The 19,339-nt window shown below is 48.3% G+C and overlaps 1 protein-coding gene across 1 annotated transcript in view; it reads left to right on the forward strand.

Annotated features, from left to right (window-relative positions):
- Positions 1-19,339, forward strand: part of LOC118780532 (kinesin-like protein KIF21B) — a 53,426-nt gene that overhangs the window by 3,010 nt on the left and 31,077 nt on the right. The window contains exons 2-5 of the mRNA XM_036533077.1: positions 15,108-15,330; positions 16,366-16,548; positions 17,839-17,988; positions 18,534-18,668. Coding sequence (XP_036388970.1) covers positions 15,108-15,330; positions 16,366-16,548; positions 17,839-17,988; positions 18,534-18,668 — 691 coding nt within the window. The remainder of the gene's footprint in view (positions 1-15,107; positions 15,331-16,365; positions 16,549-17,838; positions 17,989-18,533; positions 18,669-19,339) is intronic.

A 19,339-nucleotide genomic window follows, 5' to 3' on the forward strand; every position in this document is an offset into this window, starting at 1 on the left:
TCCAGCAGATTGTCACAGAAATTTATGAAAAGGTGGTGTTGTTATAAAGGTGGACAATACAGTTAGAGGTCTCTATGCACAGAGTGGAGGGCACAGAAAGGTGAAAGGTAGAGGGTCGGAGTAAATGCTCTGTTGTGCTGCTTCAGTAGACATGTATTGAAAGCTTCATGTTTGCCCTAGGTTGTGCTGGGTAAAATATGTGCATTGCAACAGTTCCGACAGCAACAGTGTTGGGTGTCTGGTCCTAAGGGCGTCACAGCTGTAGTCACCTTGTGATCTGTGTATTGTGCATAGATACTCGTTTAGTGCAGTCTCTAATAATTCACTGTTTTATGACAGGATTGATGGTGAGATTATGTATCCAAAAGTACAAGAGAACAACATTTAACATGTGCTTCTGAAAGACGGTGAGATTGTTCGAAAACAACTCTGCAGTGCAAAACGTAAAAAAAAAAACGCTTCAGGGCTGACTCAGAGGTGTCTGATATGTGTTCTGGCTCTTGCCTGTCTGGGGCAGCCTTGAGGTGTGTAACAGAGGCCACATAACTGTTTATTGAATTTGCAGTTTGTGTGAGGGTCTCTGAGAGGATATAAGCAGTTATAAGCCAGGCTGTAAGAATAGCCCCAGAGGATGAGGGATGTGATAAGCCGCAGAGACGTCTGACTCATCAGCCGTGTGCAATCCTAAAGTGGAGCACGCCATTATGAAGGGGGAGGGGGGGGAGTTGGGCGACATTTCCTGGCCTCTGATGTTCATTGCTTTTATGCTCCCCCCTCCCCCCCTGAACACTGCAGATGGACTGTCTCACAGTTATAGCAGCACCTACACACCTTTCTCTCTAGAGAAAGTGCTTCCTCCTGGCTGCGTGGACGGGCCCAGGCCTCTTCCTCTCGCCACATCGCGGCTCGCACGTCCCGGAAATGAAATGACAGGAAGGGTGCGGGTTCCCTCGCACTACCCGCCCCCCTTCCCCCGTGTGTCATTTCAATGGAAACGACACGGTGCCGCTGTGAAAGCTAACTGGCCCATATGCCCAAACATCGCTGTGTGTCAGGTGCCAGCATATCGTTTAGCATCATGTGAACTTCCCTAAATATGAATTTTTAGCGCTTGTGTCCTTCCTCAGTTGCTGCAGTTGATAAATAACAACGCCACTGCTGAAAAGTTACCACAGCAGGTGGCCACAGCAGTGTCGGTCATTTCAAAAAGCCTTCCTCCCAGGGTGTTTTAACACTGTTTGCAAGTTCACATTGTGATAATGCCCGGGTTCTAAAGCTGCAATTGACTTGGAAATTGACCCACGCACCCGCACCGCACTTGTGGATCAGTGATTCAGCCGTTCAGCGGCTGGAGAGGCGCCGGCCTCCTTCTCGGGCAGGAACGCACAATGCACTGCCATCGATGAGCCTTCTCGGCACAAAACTGCATCTGACACCCGTGACATCCGCGGGAGACCCGAACGGCCTGCAGGCCCAAACGCCGGCCTCCGCTGAAATGTCAGAGAAAAGGCACGGCGGCGGGCGGGAGCGGATCGGCGATTCCCTCCTTTGTGAGCCGCGTCCCTCAGAGGGAGGAGTGACAGGGCCGCTTGTGCTGGAGAGAAAGAGGAAGAGCTGGGAGGAGGGAGGACGGGGGGAGGAAGGAGAGGAAGTGTCCCCCTTTCTCTTTTAATGTCAAAGAGCTGCTGCAGAGAAAACAAACAGCAGGTCAGAGAGGGACTGGCAGAGAGGCACAGTTATGAGCTGTGGGCTTGGCGTGGAGGCTTTCGGCTGGAGACTGGAGACAGTGGAGGCCTCAGCCTTGACCCTGCTTCCGTTCTCCCATATCAGAGGCTGCCTTTTCTCAGAGAGCTCCCAGAACAGCATAGAGACAGAGGGACAGTGTGGTCCTCTGGTGATTAGGCCTGAGGTGTGCCGGCATGTTAATATCTCTAGTGTATGTTAACATGTATGGCATGCATCTATAGTGTATTTTGTATGGTGTTTATAGGGTTTACAGTGAAAAATGTTTAGGCACTTGCCCATTGTAAGTTGTGGTAAGACAGCACTCTGTTTTAGAGGAGAGTGAAAAACAGTGGTGGTTACACTGGGGTTTTGAAACTACAAGTTTATTTTTAGCTGCCTCAGGAAGACTGGGCCTAAAAATGTTCATATTCAAGGAACAGTGTCTCTCAGAGTACAGAGGGAGGGTGCAGTTTGCTTTGTGATATCCCCTGTAACATATGAAATAAGAGATGCTTCAGACATTTCTTGTAGGAAAGCCCTGCTCATTATGAGTCTAACAAGGTGTTACACATGGAGTCTTGGGTGATTTTTCCTGAGTGAGTGTCCCTTTTTCAGTTCTGTCTGCTCAGAACTCCCCAAGTGAAGTTTTTGGGAAAAGCTGACATGGTAAGGTTGCTTCGAGATTCATGGGCTCTACCCCTTCCATTGTCTGCCAAATGGTTCTGAACTTTTTTTTTTACCCACTGTTGGCATCGGAATCACGTCATCTGCAGCCTGTGAATGCTCCACATACAGTATAATTGTACTGGAAATACAGTATGATATGATTCTAATGAAAATATCATATGGTTCTAATGGCAGTGAAACAGGACCATGTTTTCTGCTTTGCGTGTTATTTTTTGCATCCTGGCTCTGAATTGTTCAGTCTGTGGCTTCTGCACTGTTACGGTCTCATGCAGAATTTGAATGTTGCACTCTGTTCAATGTCAGAGTCACCTGTTTTGCCTGTTGGACCAACAACCTGTGTCACTGTGATGTAATGACCATGGCCGTGTTGGGTAAGGAGTGGGCACCAGTAGAATGCAGTAGCCCCCCTGTTGTTTTCCCAGTTATCAGGTCCAAATTTCTTTCACTTTTGCCACCCCCCTTCCACCGTTTTTGTCCTTGTCTGTAAACTAGGGTATGAGTTGCCCTTGTAAAAAAGGCCCTGTTGGGGCCTTCTAGCCTGGTTTAGGGGTGAGGAGCTAGTTCTGAGTTCTGTAACTCGGGGGTTTCCAGTTCGATTCCCAGGGGACGCTACTGTGCTGCTGCTGTACCCTTGAGCAAGGTACTTAAGCTGAACAGCTTCAGTAAGAGCATTTGCTATTGTGGGCATGGGTATTTACTAGGCACGTAAACAAGGGACAATAGGCTATCCTGTCCTTTAGAACAGGACAGAGTACCGTTAGACTGTTAGACCCACAGAGAGTAATCTGAGCCCTGGATTGAAGTGCTCTGTGCTGTGAGGCATTTTCATACGGGACGTAGAGCAAATACACATATTGAGGCCACTAAATCAGGGCCTGAGCTGTGTTTCACAGAGACTGGCCACTCTTATGACAGCAAGTAGGATATGAATGTTCATGCTTTATTTTTTAATGCATTTCACTTATGTCTGTAGCATTTTTTAAGGGACATACAGTATCAGGCAAAAGTTTGGATGCACCTACTCATAGAAGGATTTTTCTTTATTTTTATGATTTTCCACATTTTTAGAATAATAGTAAAGACATCAAAACTATGATAACACAAATGGAATTATGCAGTGACCAAAAGAGTGTTAAACAAATCAAAACAATCTTATTTATTTATTTAGATTCTTCAAAGTAGCCAAAAAATTTTTTTAAAATTTAAATGCTTTCAAATGCAATTCAAACATAGACTTGAACTTCACTGTTTATATTTGTCTAAGAAACAAATTTCAAGCATTTAAGCATAAGTCTTTAGATCAAAATGTCTTTGAATGCATGTTTCCCCATTATCAGGTGTGTCCAAACTTTTGACTGGTACTGTACATTCACAGCCCTTTGAGACCCAGACCCTGGAGCTGAGAGAAGGGTAATGTGATCCTGTTTCGGTTCTGCTCAGTGTGAGGCTCTGCACGTGTCAGTTCTACACGGGTCGGATCCACACGGGTCGGTTCCACATGGGTCGGTTCCACATGGGTCAGCCTCTTAGACTCTGTGGTAAACAGAGTTCGCTTGCCTCAGTCCTGAGCGACATCGCCCTGTCCCAGCTGGTAGTTAATCACCCTCAGCAGTGTGGTAAGGAGATTAGGCATTGTCCGAACGTGGGATTGTCTGGTCACATGGTGATCAAATTGTGCAGATTTTGGCAAAAACAGACCCCCTTACGACCTCACAAATCCGGAGCACAAATGTCTTGACGCTAATCCTGTTCTAAATGATGTCAGCGTGGCTTGTTTTGAGCAATGCTTGATTCCAATATTGTTTTTTGGCATTCTGTCCCTCAGAGATGCACCGGGAGAGTGGTACAGGTACCTGATTGGTCCTTAAAGCAGGACAGTGAAAATTTGCACATCGGAGCCAGGGACTGCCTGCATAGTTCAACCAAGAAAGACGTTAATAAACTATAAAATCCAGCCCAGGCACTTTTATTGAATGAGAGTGGTCTTTAAGAGGTCTTCAGAGGGGATTGTTTCCAGGATGGGGTTCCCTGCAGAAGGGCTCATTAAACCAGCAGGGGACTGGAGGTCTGGGAACAGGGAGGCCAGTGAATCTCTCCATGGACCAGCCACAGTGAGGACCCTGACTATGAGCACAGCATTTGGGTCATTTTAGCACTGCAAGAGCCTCTGCTCTGAAAGCTGGGATAAAAGTATTAACCACGTAGCATGTAAACAAAGCAGCTCTGTGTGTTAATATTTTATTAACAAGTAGTAGCTTTTCTAAGGAATTATGGTAGATGTGCCTACATTAACTGTCCTGTTAAGGGGGTACTGCTGTTGTCCAGAATGTGTCCATTGTCCATTTGCAAATATCTGGTTGCACCTTAAGGGGGCAGGGGGTGTGTCTCCAATGAAACACAAGCTGACCACAGTAAAAAGCCACTCGTTAGATTTTTAAAAGACTCTGAAAGGGATGGATGTTCCTTGGCCTCTGTGGGCCTCTGTGGGCAGGTCGTTAAACTTGGGTCCTGATTAATCTGGCTGTGATGGGACTGCTGGAATGAGTCTGGAGGATTGTCTCTCTGCACTGTCTGTGTGTGTGTGAGTGTGTTTCCGTCTCCTGTGTGAGTGTGCTTCGCAATGCTGTTTGCATGTTTCTGCAGTGTGAGTGTGTGCCTGCGGTGCTTTTTCCCTCTCTGTGGGCAGTGTGTGGGAGTGTGTGTGTGTGTGCGTGTGTGTGTGTGTGTGGATGTGTAAAGGTGTATGAGTAGAAGAGGTCTGTGTGTAGGGGAGGAACTGTGTGTTCCACTCTGAATTGATGAAATGTTTAGGCAGGCAGTCATTCGAACACCCCCTACAGGCTTAAGATTTGCACAGCTGTGGACACGCACACGAACACATGCGCGGATTGGCTGTCCTTTCATAACATTTTCTGGTGCCAGCGCACAGCACACATTCCACTGTGGCCTCATCTGCTCAGATACCAAAGTGGACGTCTGCATTCGACCACAGTCGTGCCATAATGTTCATGTCTCTGCACACGCAGAAAGAGCAGCTCAACCCCAACATGTGACGTATGTGAAGCTGTACGACCGGTTGAACGTTTAGGGAGACAGTGATTCTAACGTGATGCACGCATAACACATTGGTTAAGCCAAGCAAGTGAAAAGACCTAACATTTCATAATCCCTCTGGTTTGCAGACATCCTTAAAGTGACTCCAGAGGTTGTGTGGAATTGTTGTCCGGAGAGAGCAGAACTCATGCAGTGTGGCAGGAGCAAACAGGAAGAATCCCGGGCCTGAGGGCAGCTGACGAGAATGCCCATGGGAGCTGAGAGATGCCTCACTCCGCCCCAAACGCGGGAGAGCACAAGGAACTAATAATCCCTCTGCTTCTGCATCTGGCAGGGTGGAAGGCCGAAGAACAGGCCACATTCTTTAGGAAGTTTCTCCTCTAGAGTTTGATGGCGTGATGTAGCAATGTACAGTGGCGTAGCGGTAGGGAGCAGGACTTGGAACGTTGCTGCAAAAGTTGCGCGTTCAATTCTTGGGTGTGGCACTGCTGTTGTGCCCTTGAGCTTGTTCCAGTAAAATATACTGGATTATATGTGATATGTAAGCCACCCTGGATAGGGATGTCTGCTAAGCAAATAAATTATTTACATTTAGCCGTTTAGCAGATGCTCTTATCCAGGGGGACTTGCATGGTGCGTATAATCAGGCAGGCGAACAGTTGACCGTGTGCAACAGTCATTCATAGCTCAATTGAAACTGTGTCAGTTTGCAGTGCAGTGCTGCGGATGGGATACAGTTATGCACGAGAGTGAGGGGGATTAACCTAGATGGGCGCTCCGCCGATACAGAGAGGCGCGGCTTCGGGACATCATTGACGTTCATCTCCTTACGCGGCTACGGCTATCTCTGAACAGACCATGATTTAACCACCTTCTCCTCTTAATGGGATTGTAAAAACTCAGACCGGCTCAGCTCACCGCTTTCTCAGAAGGGCGGTCCCCGGAGACAAGAGTGGTAACCATTTCCATGGGCTGCTAGCTTTGGGAGTTGCATTCAGGTCCCTTTCAGAGGGCTGTCTGGAACGGAAGGGAGGCAGGTTTACGCCCTCTGTCCTCTTCTTTTGATGTTGTCTTTTTGTATTTGAGGAGTGCCCCACCCTGTTGTGTCTGTGTCCCTAGTATTATGTGTCACATGATGAAACCTCCCCTCGGACCCCTGCAGTTGGGGTAATCCTATCCCGTGTGGTCCCAGAGCTGCTGAGGTCATCACCGCTCTCTCACGCCACCACAGGAATCTTGCTGCCACTTGTCCGCCGTGCCGCATTGGCCGATCACATCTCTACGGCAATGGAGGGAAGGGGGGGGGCAGTCGGAGGCATGATCCCTGACCCTCGTCGCTAGGATATGCCAGATGCCTCTCTCAAGCACTGAATGCTTTCCTCATTCACAGCTCATTTCATGTGTGTGGAGGATAATAACGATTATGTGGCAGCGTGCTCTCACGCGGAGCTCAGACAGAAGCAGCCGAGGCCAGAGGGCTGTGCCAGACGGCAGAGGAAATGGAGCTAATGGTGCTGTGAGTGGGGCAGGTGGTGTGATTGGGAAGGACAGGGGAGATGCGGAGTCTGTCCCGCAGTGAGCGCAAGACACTGTGGACACTCGGGGCCCCTGTGTGGCGTTACTGCTGGGGAGGGGGCATTGGCCAGAATGGCCGCTCTTCTTGTGCATCTGTGTGCCTGCTGACTGACAGGACGAAGCAGCCGACGGCTGCGAGAGTGGCGGTGCCATCCCGCCACCTGCGCCAGCTAACCGCTCCCCCACACTGCCGCCAACTGTGACATCAGCACTTGTTTATATGACCTCACCCTCCTCGTGCTGTTCTGAGATCAGCCAGGACCTTGATACGGCCACTGTCCCTCTGTAATCAAACAAGAGCCACAAGCACACACACACACACACACTCTCTCAGACACACACACACACGCACACACACACACACACACACACACACACAGTGGCTGTGCAGCTGTCCTGCTCTCCAGTCCCCTGCAGGCTGAAGACGAGGGTCTGCCTTCGGCTGACTGTGACAGACGTCGACCTGCTACTGTGAGAGGCTTTTGGCTGTGGCAAAGACCGGTCTGTCGCTTCCTCTGCAGACCTGTCCATGTCCCAGCTTTCCAAGCTGTTACCAGGGCAGCATTTGCAAGCTTCGTACTGGTTACCAAACTTTCAGCCTGTGTCAAAATACACAATGCACATTGTATGCACCTGATCCCCCGTTGTCTTGGTTATTTCCTCCAGGGAAATACTGTTAAACATTAGTGACTGTACAGCATCCGCAAGGAGTTTTGCTAACTGGAACTTTGTTACTTTGCTCTGGTCAATGTCTCAACAAGCAGCAAAGAGGTGATGTTTAATCTGTAATGAGAGTTGTGAAAACACAGTGAGATCTTCTTTTGGTCTTAATGATAGGGGGAAAATTGCCTTAGCCTCAACACTTAGCAGTTTTCTGCTGGACTGAAGTCAGTCACAGCTGAATCTGTACAATTGCATTTCAATTAAAAACCTGAAGCAGCGCTCAGGAAGTGCAGGCATCTGCTTTCCCCTGCTAATTTTTCAGCAGAAGTCAGCCCTGACCATGTCATTGTGCATGTTTGTTCTTTGCTTGTCTTTGGCCTGTAAGTCGACCCTCAAAGTAAGCGATTGTCTTCACTTCTCTGAATGGCCCCACTGACTCAGTAAACGGACATCCCTCTTCTGTTATGAAACCGATACATCTCCTCAGCACAGCGTGCAATCTGAGCCAGCGCGGGCTTTGTGTTTTGTCCTCTTTCTGTGGTGGTTATCGTTGTGGAAGCACGTTAGAAGGGTTTCCAGGTAACTGAACAATATGGCCATCTTTGAAAAAGAGTTAGAGGAGATCTTCACAGGTAAATCAAACATGCAGCTGAGGTGACGCACCAGTCACGCTTTCCTCTGTCCGATTCTGTGTCTGTTTTCTCTAAAGATTGAAATACTGTAAAGGGCATGATGGTTCATTCCTGCTTTAATGGCGTTTGAACCATAGCTCCTGAATGTGAGTGGGTTGACGTGCGGTGACCATGATCATGTACACAAGTGTGGGGCAACAGAGATGGCAGCATGTTTTCATATGACAGGCACCGTGAGTTCCCCCTGTGGGTTGGCTGCGGCTGAGTTCTGACCGCACACCCCTCGGTTTGGTTGCGTGGGCCTTATGCTGTGGTCCTTGATGACATGAGACTCATGGGACAGAGACCTCTAGCCCTCCTGGGAATCCTCAGCTCCCTGCCTCTCAGACGACCTCGGAAAGGCTTTGCAGTTGACTGTTGATCTAATCCGGTCAGGGGTGACCAGAGGCAGCAGGTGCAGGGTTGGTTATTGTTAGCCCAGTGGCCCATTTTCCAGACTTCACATCCTGCGGAGATTAAAGTGGCACTGTGATTTCAGGCCAATGGAAAAGAAGTTACTTGACAGGACAGTAGCCAGGCCTAAGATTCGGATGGTTATCTTGGCTTGACATGCACAAGAGTACAGGTACACACACACACACACACGCTCGTACACACCAAACCATACACGCACACAGACACGCACAGGCCTGTGCCCTGATCCTGCGGGTCAGGCTTCCATGTTTAGCGTGATGCTAATCTCCTTCTAGGCTGTTTTTTCTAGGGATGGCAGCTCCATGAGGCCTGTTGCCGTGCTGTCATGGCAACAAAGGATCAACGGGCACTCTGGGGCTAATATGACAAGTGCAGAGCCTAGAAGTAGCAGGGAGGGCAGGGGGTCTATTCACAGGGGACTGAATGGCCTGCTGCTGGGTGAGGGAGCCCAGCAGTGAATGGCCAATAAACCTGCACTTTTACTATGAAATAATGTAGAGGTCATTGTTTTAGCAGTCTACTTCCTGTGTGTTCACATTTTTAGTTTTGAAATAATGTCAAGTTCAGATTTGTAGTTACCGGAACATAAGCTTTAGTCATCTCTAGGCAAAAAGTTATACCAAACTCATAGTGGAACTCGCACTCAAGCCCATATTGGACATTTTGCTGGGCTACCTGTTGAATATTAGTACATTAATAATTCAATGTCTGAAGCCTATATTTGAAGGTATAAAGCAGTAAAAACAGGTAAGGAACGTCATGCTAGTGTTTCAAATAAAGTTAATGAATGATGAAAAATTATTTAGTAGATGCTGGGGAGCCGTACTATAAAGCTACATCTGGGCTTCAGCCATATTCCCATTCACACACTTCCCCCAGCTGTGCACAGAAACAGGTGCATCTGACAGCCCCACCCCCTGTCAGGCCTTGCCCAATGGGGAGAGAGGTCACCCCCCCCCCCCCCCCGGGGATTTGAGAGACTCTGCCTTTACTTGGCTTCTCCTCCTGCAGAAGATGGCACCTGTTGCGTTAGGTGCTGGCACTGGCGGGTGGCGCTTTGAGTGGCAGGCCAGGCTAATCCTAATCTTTCCGCTCCTGCTTCCACTGGCAGCTCTGCTCTGCCGGGGACAGGGCACGCTTCTGCAGGTGTCTGAGCTCCCTCATAATCGCAACCCCAGACGCGGCTGTGAGAGCGGACTGTAATACCACAGTCACGAGAGACAACTCTCGACCGCAGCACTGGCGCTGACATAGTCACGAGAAGAGACTTGACCGTAACAGCAGCCATGACACGGTAATGAGAAAAGAGTCTGGATCATAATACCAGCGCTGATATTGTTGCAAGAACACACTCTCGACTGTAGTTTCAGCCCTGGCACGGTCATGAGAACAGACCCTTGTTCATACTAGCAGCACTGATGTGGTCACAGAAGGGGCTCTCACTGTCTTCTGACCAATAGGACAAGCCAAAGCTGTTCGCAGGAGGAGGAGCATCATGCTCTCTGTGTCATCTCTCAGTCTGTTGGCGTCGGTTGCTGGAGGTTTGTTCCCTTTAAAATGGAAGGGCGCTGCTCGTTTTTGGCGTTTTTTGCGAGAAATGGCTCCCGGAGATCCCAAATATCGCATTATTGCACTGCTCAGCAGATGCTCTTATCCAGAGAGACTTACACAGCTTAGTTTCTGCCATCCATTCATGCAGGTGGGTACTTACTGAGGCAATTCAGGTTAAGCACCTTGCCCAACAGCAAAATGGCAGGGACCCAACTTGGATTACAGGCCCTGTGCCCCTACGCCATGCTGCTGCCCACAGTATAAAACAGTATAAGTAAACCTTTGGCTGTGCTGGGCCTTTTGTGTGTCAATAGGCCGGGGGAGGGAGAATCCGCAATTAGATGGATTGGTTTCCACACACCTCCAAACGTCTCCTTGACGGGTAACTTGTCCACATCCCGTTGCCTGGTCCAATCCAAGACCGGCATGAACGAGGCTATGATATTGTGACCCTGGTTAGCCTACAGCGTGGTTTACTGTAGGGTGAGCATTTGTGCACTTGAGGTGTGCTTACCCTCCAGTATGGGGGAGCTTCCTATGGCCTTGATGTGACAGGTTGCCATGGTGCAAACCAGGATCCAGCAAATCCAGAAGTGCATCTATGAACCCCAACTGAACCCCAACTGAACCCCAACTGAACCCCAACTGAACCCCAACTGAACCCCAACTGAACCCTAGCTGAATCCCAGCTGAATCCCACCTGGAGAACTTTTTTGAAAGCTCTGTCCTTTACTGCCCTGCCTCATGTGGAATCTGAGAGGGTCCAGAGGGGAACTGTCTCTCTGAAGCAGTGTGGCGTGGAGGTTATAGATTGACCACATCATGGGTATACGTTACGCAATGCACGTTACTTTCAAAGAATTTTGCATCTTCGAGAGCTTTCAGCCTAGAAGTATGTATTCATTGTTGGCAGCAGGGAGGCAGGTGACCTGTCTAGTAAAATGATAGAAGTCCAGAATCTGTTTGCAACATTTTAGATGATTAAAATGCATGCCAAAAATAGTCATCCACCAGCAGCTGACTCCTTTCAGCTGAATTGTGTCTAATGTAGCACTAAAGTAGCTCTGCGCACCAGGCAGTGTACAGTAACACAGAAATTGGATGACAGTAAATCATTTTGATTAAAATTTCTTTTATATAACAGATACGGGATCATTTTAAATCCAGCCGTTAAACCATCATAACTTAAAATGATTTCATGTGAAGCAGGCCCACCCAAAGATAGCACTTTCTCATTAAATGCAATCAAGTAAAGAGGAATCAGCTGCTAACAGGTAGGCTGCATTAAAGTGGTGGTAAACTGTGCGTAATCCCGAAGGCTACTTTGGCATGGTTATCAAACGGGCTGAAAACTCTGCACCATCGTTGACATTGGTGTACATGTCTGTTTGTGGCTGGTACAATGGCTGTTTGTGTATAGGATAGGCAAGATACATATGGTTGCATATATATGCACCTAACTCCCTAACATTGCATAATCTGCATCACCTACATGTGTTGATGAAGAAATTATATAGTGCTGTATGTGTTTTTTGGTTGACTGTGGGTCAGCCACATTTGTTTTGCTCTGGGTATTGAGAGCAATGGTTGACTGTACTGCACACCCTGGGCTGACAGGACTGCAGCCATGCAAATTGCCTGACTGACTGTAGGCTTGGTGGCCTATCAGGTGCCTCAGGCCTGCCAGGACAGTCGGGGTAAATACCATCTATCTCTATGCAAATCAAGGCTGCTGAAAACTACTTCCCCCTCTGGTCTAAGTACATAGATAATACCCGGGGGAGGAGATGGAGGCAGTTCAGTGACAGCGCACATCAGAGCAGTGGGCAGCAGTGTGGCATTGCGGTAAGGAGTGGGGCTTGTACCCCAGAGTTTGCTGGTTCGGTTCCTATGCTGGGCACTCTACCTTGTGCTTGAACTCACATTGCTTCAGTAAATATCCAGCGATAAGAATGCATGGTTTGTGATCTGTGTAAGCCACTCAGCATAAGGGCATATGAAAAAACACTGATGTGCCCCTTTCAAAATAAGGTAGAGCCAGAACCTCCCCAAAACTGGCTTTACCCTTTTCCCCCTGCCCTGGCACCTCGGGAGCCGTGTTGTGCTTTGCTCCGATTCCTTGATGAAAACCGTTTCCTTCCTCTGCCGGGGGCTGTTGGTGGTGCTGGTGTCTGTGGAAGTGGAAGTGTATTCCCGCTGGCTGTGTGGGCTGGTGGAGTGAGCAGCTCGCCGTGAAATCCTCTCCTGCTGCTGCTCTTTTGTTCTGCTGTCCCGAGCCATTGTCTCATGTATGGAAACTTCATAAAAAGTGCTTTCAGCCAGACAGATCCGCCATGGGGCCCTGGCGGAAGCCCTGTATTCGCCACTCTCTTCTCCGTTCCTCGGGATCGATGCCGTTTCCCCTGGTAGCGGGTGCAGGGAGGGGCAGCCAGGCCCCTGTCTGCAGCACGGAGAGGCTGGGAGAATACTAGTGAAGAAGGGGTGTGTTGAAATGGCATGACAACATCCTGCTTGTTCCACGAGCCTGGGCCAGTTTGCATAGAGCTGGCTGTAAATCTTTCAGCAGGACAGCTGAGGTCTCTGAATGTCTGGACTGGGGTGCGCATTCAGTGGGCATCCTAGTGAGGACAAAACAAAGATTTATGAATATAGCAGGTCTGGCGAAAATACAGCCCTCTGCTTGTTGTTTTTAGACAGGGCAGTAATATTCCTTCCCGCTGCATTGCCCTGTTCTGATACCGCTACCGTCCCCTCTCAGAACGCTCCCTTCAAATGGGTGATCTCTTCAGGTTTAACGTAAGAGACAGGGCTAGTGGATTTCTTCTGTTTCAGAAACCTCTCTGTTGACAATGTTCTTGGCTAGCGTCTAAAAGTCTTATCATGTAAATTTTGCCTATACGCAGCTGGTGGGAGGGCCTGGCGATTGCGACCTGTTGACAGCGCCTGTTGTAGGATGTGTCTCGGTTGCGGGAAACAGGCGTGGTCCTTTCCTCTGATGCCACCCCTCCGTGACCCACTGGAGTGTTTTTTTTCCTGGAAGCTGGCAGAGGGAAAGAAGAGGCCGACATTGCAGAAAGGAGAAAGGGATGAGAAAGTATGAATACAGACAGCTGCCCTGTCCTTCCCCTCTCAGGCAGAAGTCATGGTCAGCCTCGGTGTCTCGACTCAAGTGTCTCTTGAGAACGTTACTACTGTTCCCACTCATCTGCAGTGTGACTGCTGAAAGACACACAAAGCAGAGTGCAGTGTTTTTCAGTATGTTTTAAAAAGAGCAGCTTATTTGAGCTTCAGTACAGAGCCATAGTCACAGCCCTGATATTTCCGGGCCCTTCCCTCAGTAATCCGCGATTTAGATAAGATGGGTAACCTTCTGAGATGGAGCTCCAGAGGTCCAGCATCACTTAATAGGTTTATAGAGACCGTATTACTCTCAGCTTGTTGTTGTTAATGACCGTTGTCCTTTCGGCTGGCCCCGGTTCAGAGCAACACTCTGAAAGATGTCCTGTCCGTCGAGGTCCCAGCTCTGTAAAGACACTGCAGAGGAGACGTGATATAAAGCTGGTCTTATTATCTCTGTGGGCTGGCGTCAAAGGAACCGGGCCCCTCTGGAGCGGATCCCAATAGAGATCCCCTCTCTAAACGTTTGGCTTGTAATTGCCAGCGCTCACAAATGGGCCTTTGTCCCTTCTGCCGGCGTGAGGAAGGGAGGGAGCATTTACATAAACGCACCACTGTGGCCACAGTACTGTCCAATCATTCCTTTCTGAGCGTATTTTTCTGCTGGTATTCGTTGCCACAGAAACGCCGCTGGTTGACCCTTGACCCCAGCGATCAAGTTTCTTGCAATGGGATAGGAAAGTTCTGGCTGATGGACCCTGTGTTTTTTTTGTTTGTTTGTTTGTTTGTTCAGTCTTGTTTTTTTTACATTAATGTAGCCAGGAGCCCTAAATAGCGTCCATTCAAAAAGCTTCTAAAGTAAAACATATTCAAATGAGGCGACGGCAGTGGCCTGCATTCTGGTGCATGTGTGATTTGCATGTTCTCACCGTGGAAGCCCTACCTGTTTCTTCAGTTGTTTTAGAATAGTTGTATTCAGAATAGCTCTGGGCACCTTGATCTCTAACATGGAAAGCTTTTTTCTGGAAACTGCATTATACACATTTCAGGCTGTGTGAAACAGAGGGATGGGACTGTAGTTATGTGGTTATGTGAGCTGACGGGGCTCCTGCCTCTCTATATGCTGAAGAAGAGGTGGCACTGCGCTCTCCCTCTGTAGCGGGGCAGGTGCATTGACACTACAGGTGTCCCTTTAATGTCACTGTTATGCTCTGATATGCCTAACCCTTATGTGTGCTTTGATCCCTCCCATCCTTGTGAATAATAGATTAAGCAGAATGATGCCACTGGCACTATGCCTGTGAAACCCCTTTAGAAGCAGTACGGGACTCGTCTGATCTTGATCGTGTTTCCAAATTCCCTGTAATGACGAACTGTCAAGCTGAGCCACTGAAATCGGTGAATGTAGGATTCTCAGGAAATGCATAACGTGTCATTGTTGGGGACAGTGGATGGGCCTGTTCATATGCTTCAGTGGTACAACAACAACAACAACCACATTATGCTTGTCAGCACTCTCCACCTGCAATGTGTTCCTCTCATGGGGCAGCCTTCGCCCCTCCTACCCCCGCCCCCCTCCCCCTTTGATACGGCCAGCGTCCTTCAGCTCTTGTGTGTGTTTTCATACAGGATCCGCCCCCAAATGGCAAAGGAGAAGATCGAGGGGTGTCACGTCTGCACATTGGTGACTCCCGGGGAGCCCCAGGTGCTGCTGGGAAAGGACAAAGCCTTCACCTACGACTTCGTATTCGACATGGGCGCCCAGCAGCAGCAGATCTACTCCGCATGTGTGCAGAAGCTGGTGGAGGGCTGCTTTGAGGGCTACAACGCTACTGTCTTAGCCTACGGCCAGGTCAGGGTCCTCGCGTGTGTGCAGACGCACACACACACACAGGCACACATGTGTTATGAGGTGTTATGAGGTCTTGTAACCTGGAGGTTGCCAGTTTGATCCCCAGTTGGGGCACTGCTGTTAAATCCCTTGATCAAGGTATTTGGCCTTAACGCTGCGAATGAAAACTATGCATCATTCTGCATAACGGGATCTGCTCTGTAAATAAATATAAGGACTGCCATACAGTACATTCATACAGACTGTGCACAGCGGCTATAGTCACCCTTCTCCCCACAACTTTGATTATTGGAGTATCCAGCCACAAAATAGTAAAGAAGGAAGTTATGATTTGTCATAGATTTACATAAATGAGAGCTGAAGAGAACCATACAAAAAACAAGCAAGTTCATCAGTGTAAATCTTTCCCACTTGGAAATGTGAGTAAACACAACTAAGTTGCAGTGAGTCATTGTCACATGCGAAGAACTGGAGTTTCATACAGTTCCTCCAGGGTGAAAAAGCAGGATTTGTTTATTGAAATGATGGGCGTCAAAGAGCCCTGGAACACCACCACTGGCATTGCATAGGCCGAGAGTAAAGGGAACTAAAAATGCTGTGACTCAGTGGTCCCATACACGAACACAGAGCCTCGCAGTGTGTTTCATTGCCTTACGTTACTGGGAAACATTGTGGTGTAGTGGTGAGGAGCAGGGTTTGTAAGCCATGGTCCCATGGGCGAGGTACTTAACCTGCATTGCCTCAGTGAAGTGAGTGTGTGCTTACCAAATGTATCATAATAAATGTATAAGTTGCTTAGCAGATCGCCCAGGGTGATTTGTGGGTTTGCAGTTTTCCCCACCATTCATAGCAGTAATCAGGGTAAGTGCAGGTTTAAGGTTACGCAAGTATATAAGCAGGTAAGCAGAGTGCTAAGGTTAATGGAATCCCAGGGAATCAGACGGGGGCCTGTCTTATGTTAGATGTCCCAACCGTGACCTTTGGCCTCTGCCCTCTGACTTTGCTCTCCTGTGGTGTGTGTGTGTGTGTGTGTAGACGGGGTCCGGGAAGACGTACACCATGGGCACAGGGTTCGACGTGAGCGTGGGGGAGGGTGAGCAGGGCATCATCCCCCGGGCGGTGCACCAGCTGTTCCAGGGCATTGAGGAGCGACGGGCGGAGACGCACGCAGCGGGCGCACCGCCACCTGAGTTCAAAGTCAGCGCCCAGTTCCTGGAGGTGAGGATGCAGCGGTGCAGCGGAGCTGGGGCTGCACTCCCAGCCCCTCCCTTTCCCCCAGGCCCCTTCAACAGCTCTGATCCCAGGTCAATGCTTGGCACAAGTGGGCGCCATCTGGATCGTGGGCTGTGCTTGAGCTCGCCTTACGATTGGTTAGCTGGTCTTGGATCAGTGTTTGGTGACCTTCTACTGTGGACCCTTGCATAGTCTGTTTAAGGTCAGCTGGCTAATGATTTATGTATAGAACATGCATTTAAAAATTTTGGTCAAATGGCCAAAAACAAAACCTTGACAATTTACATCAATCTTATGTTGGTTAGTTACGGACTGTCATATTTAGTTATGTATCAATTTAGTTATGGACTGTCGTATTATTATTGATACTTATTTATTATTTAACATGCAGACAATGTTCGGTAGAAGGTGGAAAGCCAATTTATTATTTATATAAATTATAATAATAAATATTTATTATCACACAGTACGACCATAAAGTGTGTTGTACTGCTCCCAAGTGATACAGTGTAATTGGAAACATAATTGCTGCAATGGTCCATTACCAAAGAAGAGGATGAAAGTAGTGGGTTGATATTCATCATTTTCAGACATTTGTCAGAATCCAGGCTACAAATCTTCAGAGTGCCGGGGGAGCTGTGAACTAATGACTCCTTCTGCATGTTTGCCTTAAGCAGAGCTGCACCACGAGGCCAAATAATCACATACATTTTTCAAAAACTCCCCTGCCCTTGCGTAGGTACCCCCTTCCCCCCTTGGGAGGCCAGTAATGGTTTGTTATTGGCTGCTAATTGGCCCTGATTCTGTTAGGGGGCCGGCTCGTGTCCTCTGAGTTGAACTCCTGAACTCTTCTCCTCTTTCTCCCCTCACCCTCTCATGGGCCTTTGGCTGCTGGATCAGCTGCATGAGGCCAGTTTGCTTTTGACTACCTTTGCTGAAAGGCTAAACTCCCAAGCCAGGCTTCTCTGCTCTCTGCCTCTGCTCTCCTGCAGTTAGCCTTTCAGTGGCTCTGGTTGAAGCTGTTTGGCTCAGTGTGTGAAGCAGACTTAAGGGCAGCTCAGATGCTCAGCAGTAAATGTTGGGTTAAGTAGGACAATGGGTGGAAGGGGGAGCAACTTCACATTTTATTGCAGCTGTCTAAAAGAATGACGTTTGATACAGTTACTGTTTAGTGAGTCTATTTGTGCTTGTGTGCTTGTGTGGTTGTGTGGTTGTGTGTGTGTGTGTGTGTGTGTGTGTGCGCGTGCATGCGTGTGTATGTGTTTGTCTTTGCAGCTGTACAACGAGGAGATCCTGGATTTGTTCGATGACACGGGGGACCCCGAAGCCCGCGGCAGGAAGTCCAACATCAGGATCCATGAGGACTCCAATGGGGCCATTTACACGACAGGGGTCACCTCTCGACTCGTCAGCTCCGAGCACGAGGTCGGGCCCTGCCCTCTGCTGGTCTGGCTGCGTGCAGATGATGCAGATTGTGTAGCTCTAGAGCCGCACGATTGTCTGCACTTACTTGTCGTTGTGAAATGCTTACTTAACAATGCTTACTTGTTGTTATGGGACACGGCACCCTATTTTGGTTTGGCCTTGGGGCTTATTGCTTATCTGTGATAGGATGACCTTTCTGACACACAGTCAAATTGTAATGGCTAAGTTTCACCCTTGTCTGCCTGTCCCTACCCTTGCCCAGAGATGTGTGTGACTGCAGACACAGAAGCTAATCAGACAGCTTGTGTAAACTATAAGTGCAGTGTGTTCAAGGCCAAACATCAGTAGCATGACCTTCTCCCCCACACGGGGGCATCTTGAAATGTGATTGGTCAGAGCATGGCCCTTGTTCTAGTTTTGTATGTGTATTAGGATCAGGTGAAGCCCCTTCCCTAGTTTTGTGTGTGTATGAGGACCTGTTGATGGCCCTGCCGTAGTTTTGTGTATCTGTGAGGACCTGGTTGACGCCTGTCTCTGTCCTGCAGCTTCTGCAGTGCCTGAGGCTGGGTGCCCTCTCCCGCACCACCGCCAGCACCCAGATGAATGCCCAGAGCTCCCGCTCCCACGCCATCTTCACCATCCACCTGTGCCAGATGCGAGTGTGCCAGAGGCCTGAACAGGTGATGCTGGACACGGGGGTCACGAGTGCTGCCAGGACAGGCTTTAAAGAGTAGCTAGCGTACGCCACTGCAAAAAACTACTGTACTACTACTTCTGCTGCTACAGCTACTGCTAATTACAGTGACTGATTATTATGATTGTGATTGTAATTATGAACATGATGATTATGGTTTTGATGATGATGGTGATTAGTGATTATTTTACAGTTTATATTTCAGTAGCAAAAGAAATGATATATAGCCTTGGAACAATTCACTTTGTGTTAGCACATGAAACTCTGGTCATAGTTTGGTTGGACATACCAAACGCGTAAAGAGTATTAGTTAAGTTTCCATTATGTAAGCTTAGTGTGATCAACCAAACTCCTTCCCTAGATTTATTTTTTCTGAGAAACTCTCTGTTTCATTGGAATAATAATAAATGACAATAATGAATGATAAATAATAGTTTAATAATGAATGATAAATAGAAGGTTATGAGTTCAGTGTTATGGAGACTTTGGCTTATGGTCTTAGAACAGTTTTGTCTAAGTGATTAACATGGTGCATTGTACAATAATTTGCCTTGGATATAGGCATCTGCTAAATGATTTAGCTGATATTGAGTTAAGCCATTATAACAGGACTGATAGTAGTAATAATTGCAATGATTTTGGTGGTGATGGCTGTAG

This window comes from Megalops cyprinoides, chromosome 7 (assembly GCF_013368585.1).
Source record: "Megalops cyprinoides isolate fMegCyp1 chromosome 7, fMegCyp1.pri, whole genome shotgun sequence".
NCBI classification, from domain to species: Eukaryota; Metazoa; Chordata; class Actinopteri; order Elopiformes; family Megalopidae; genus Megalops; species Megalops cyprinoides.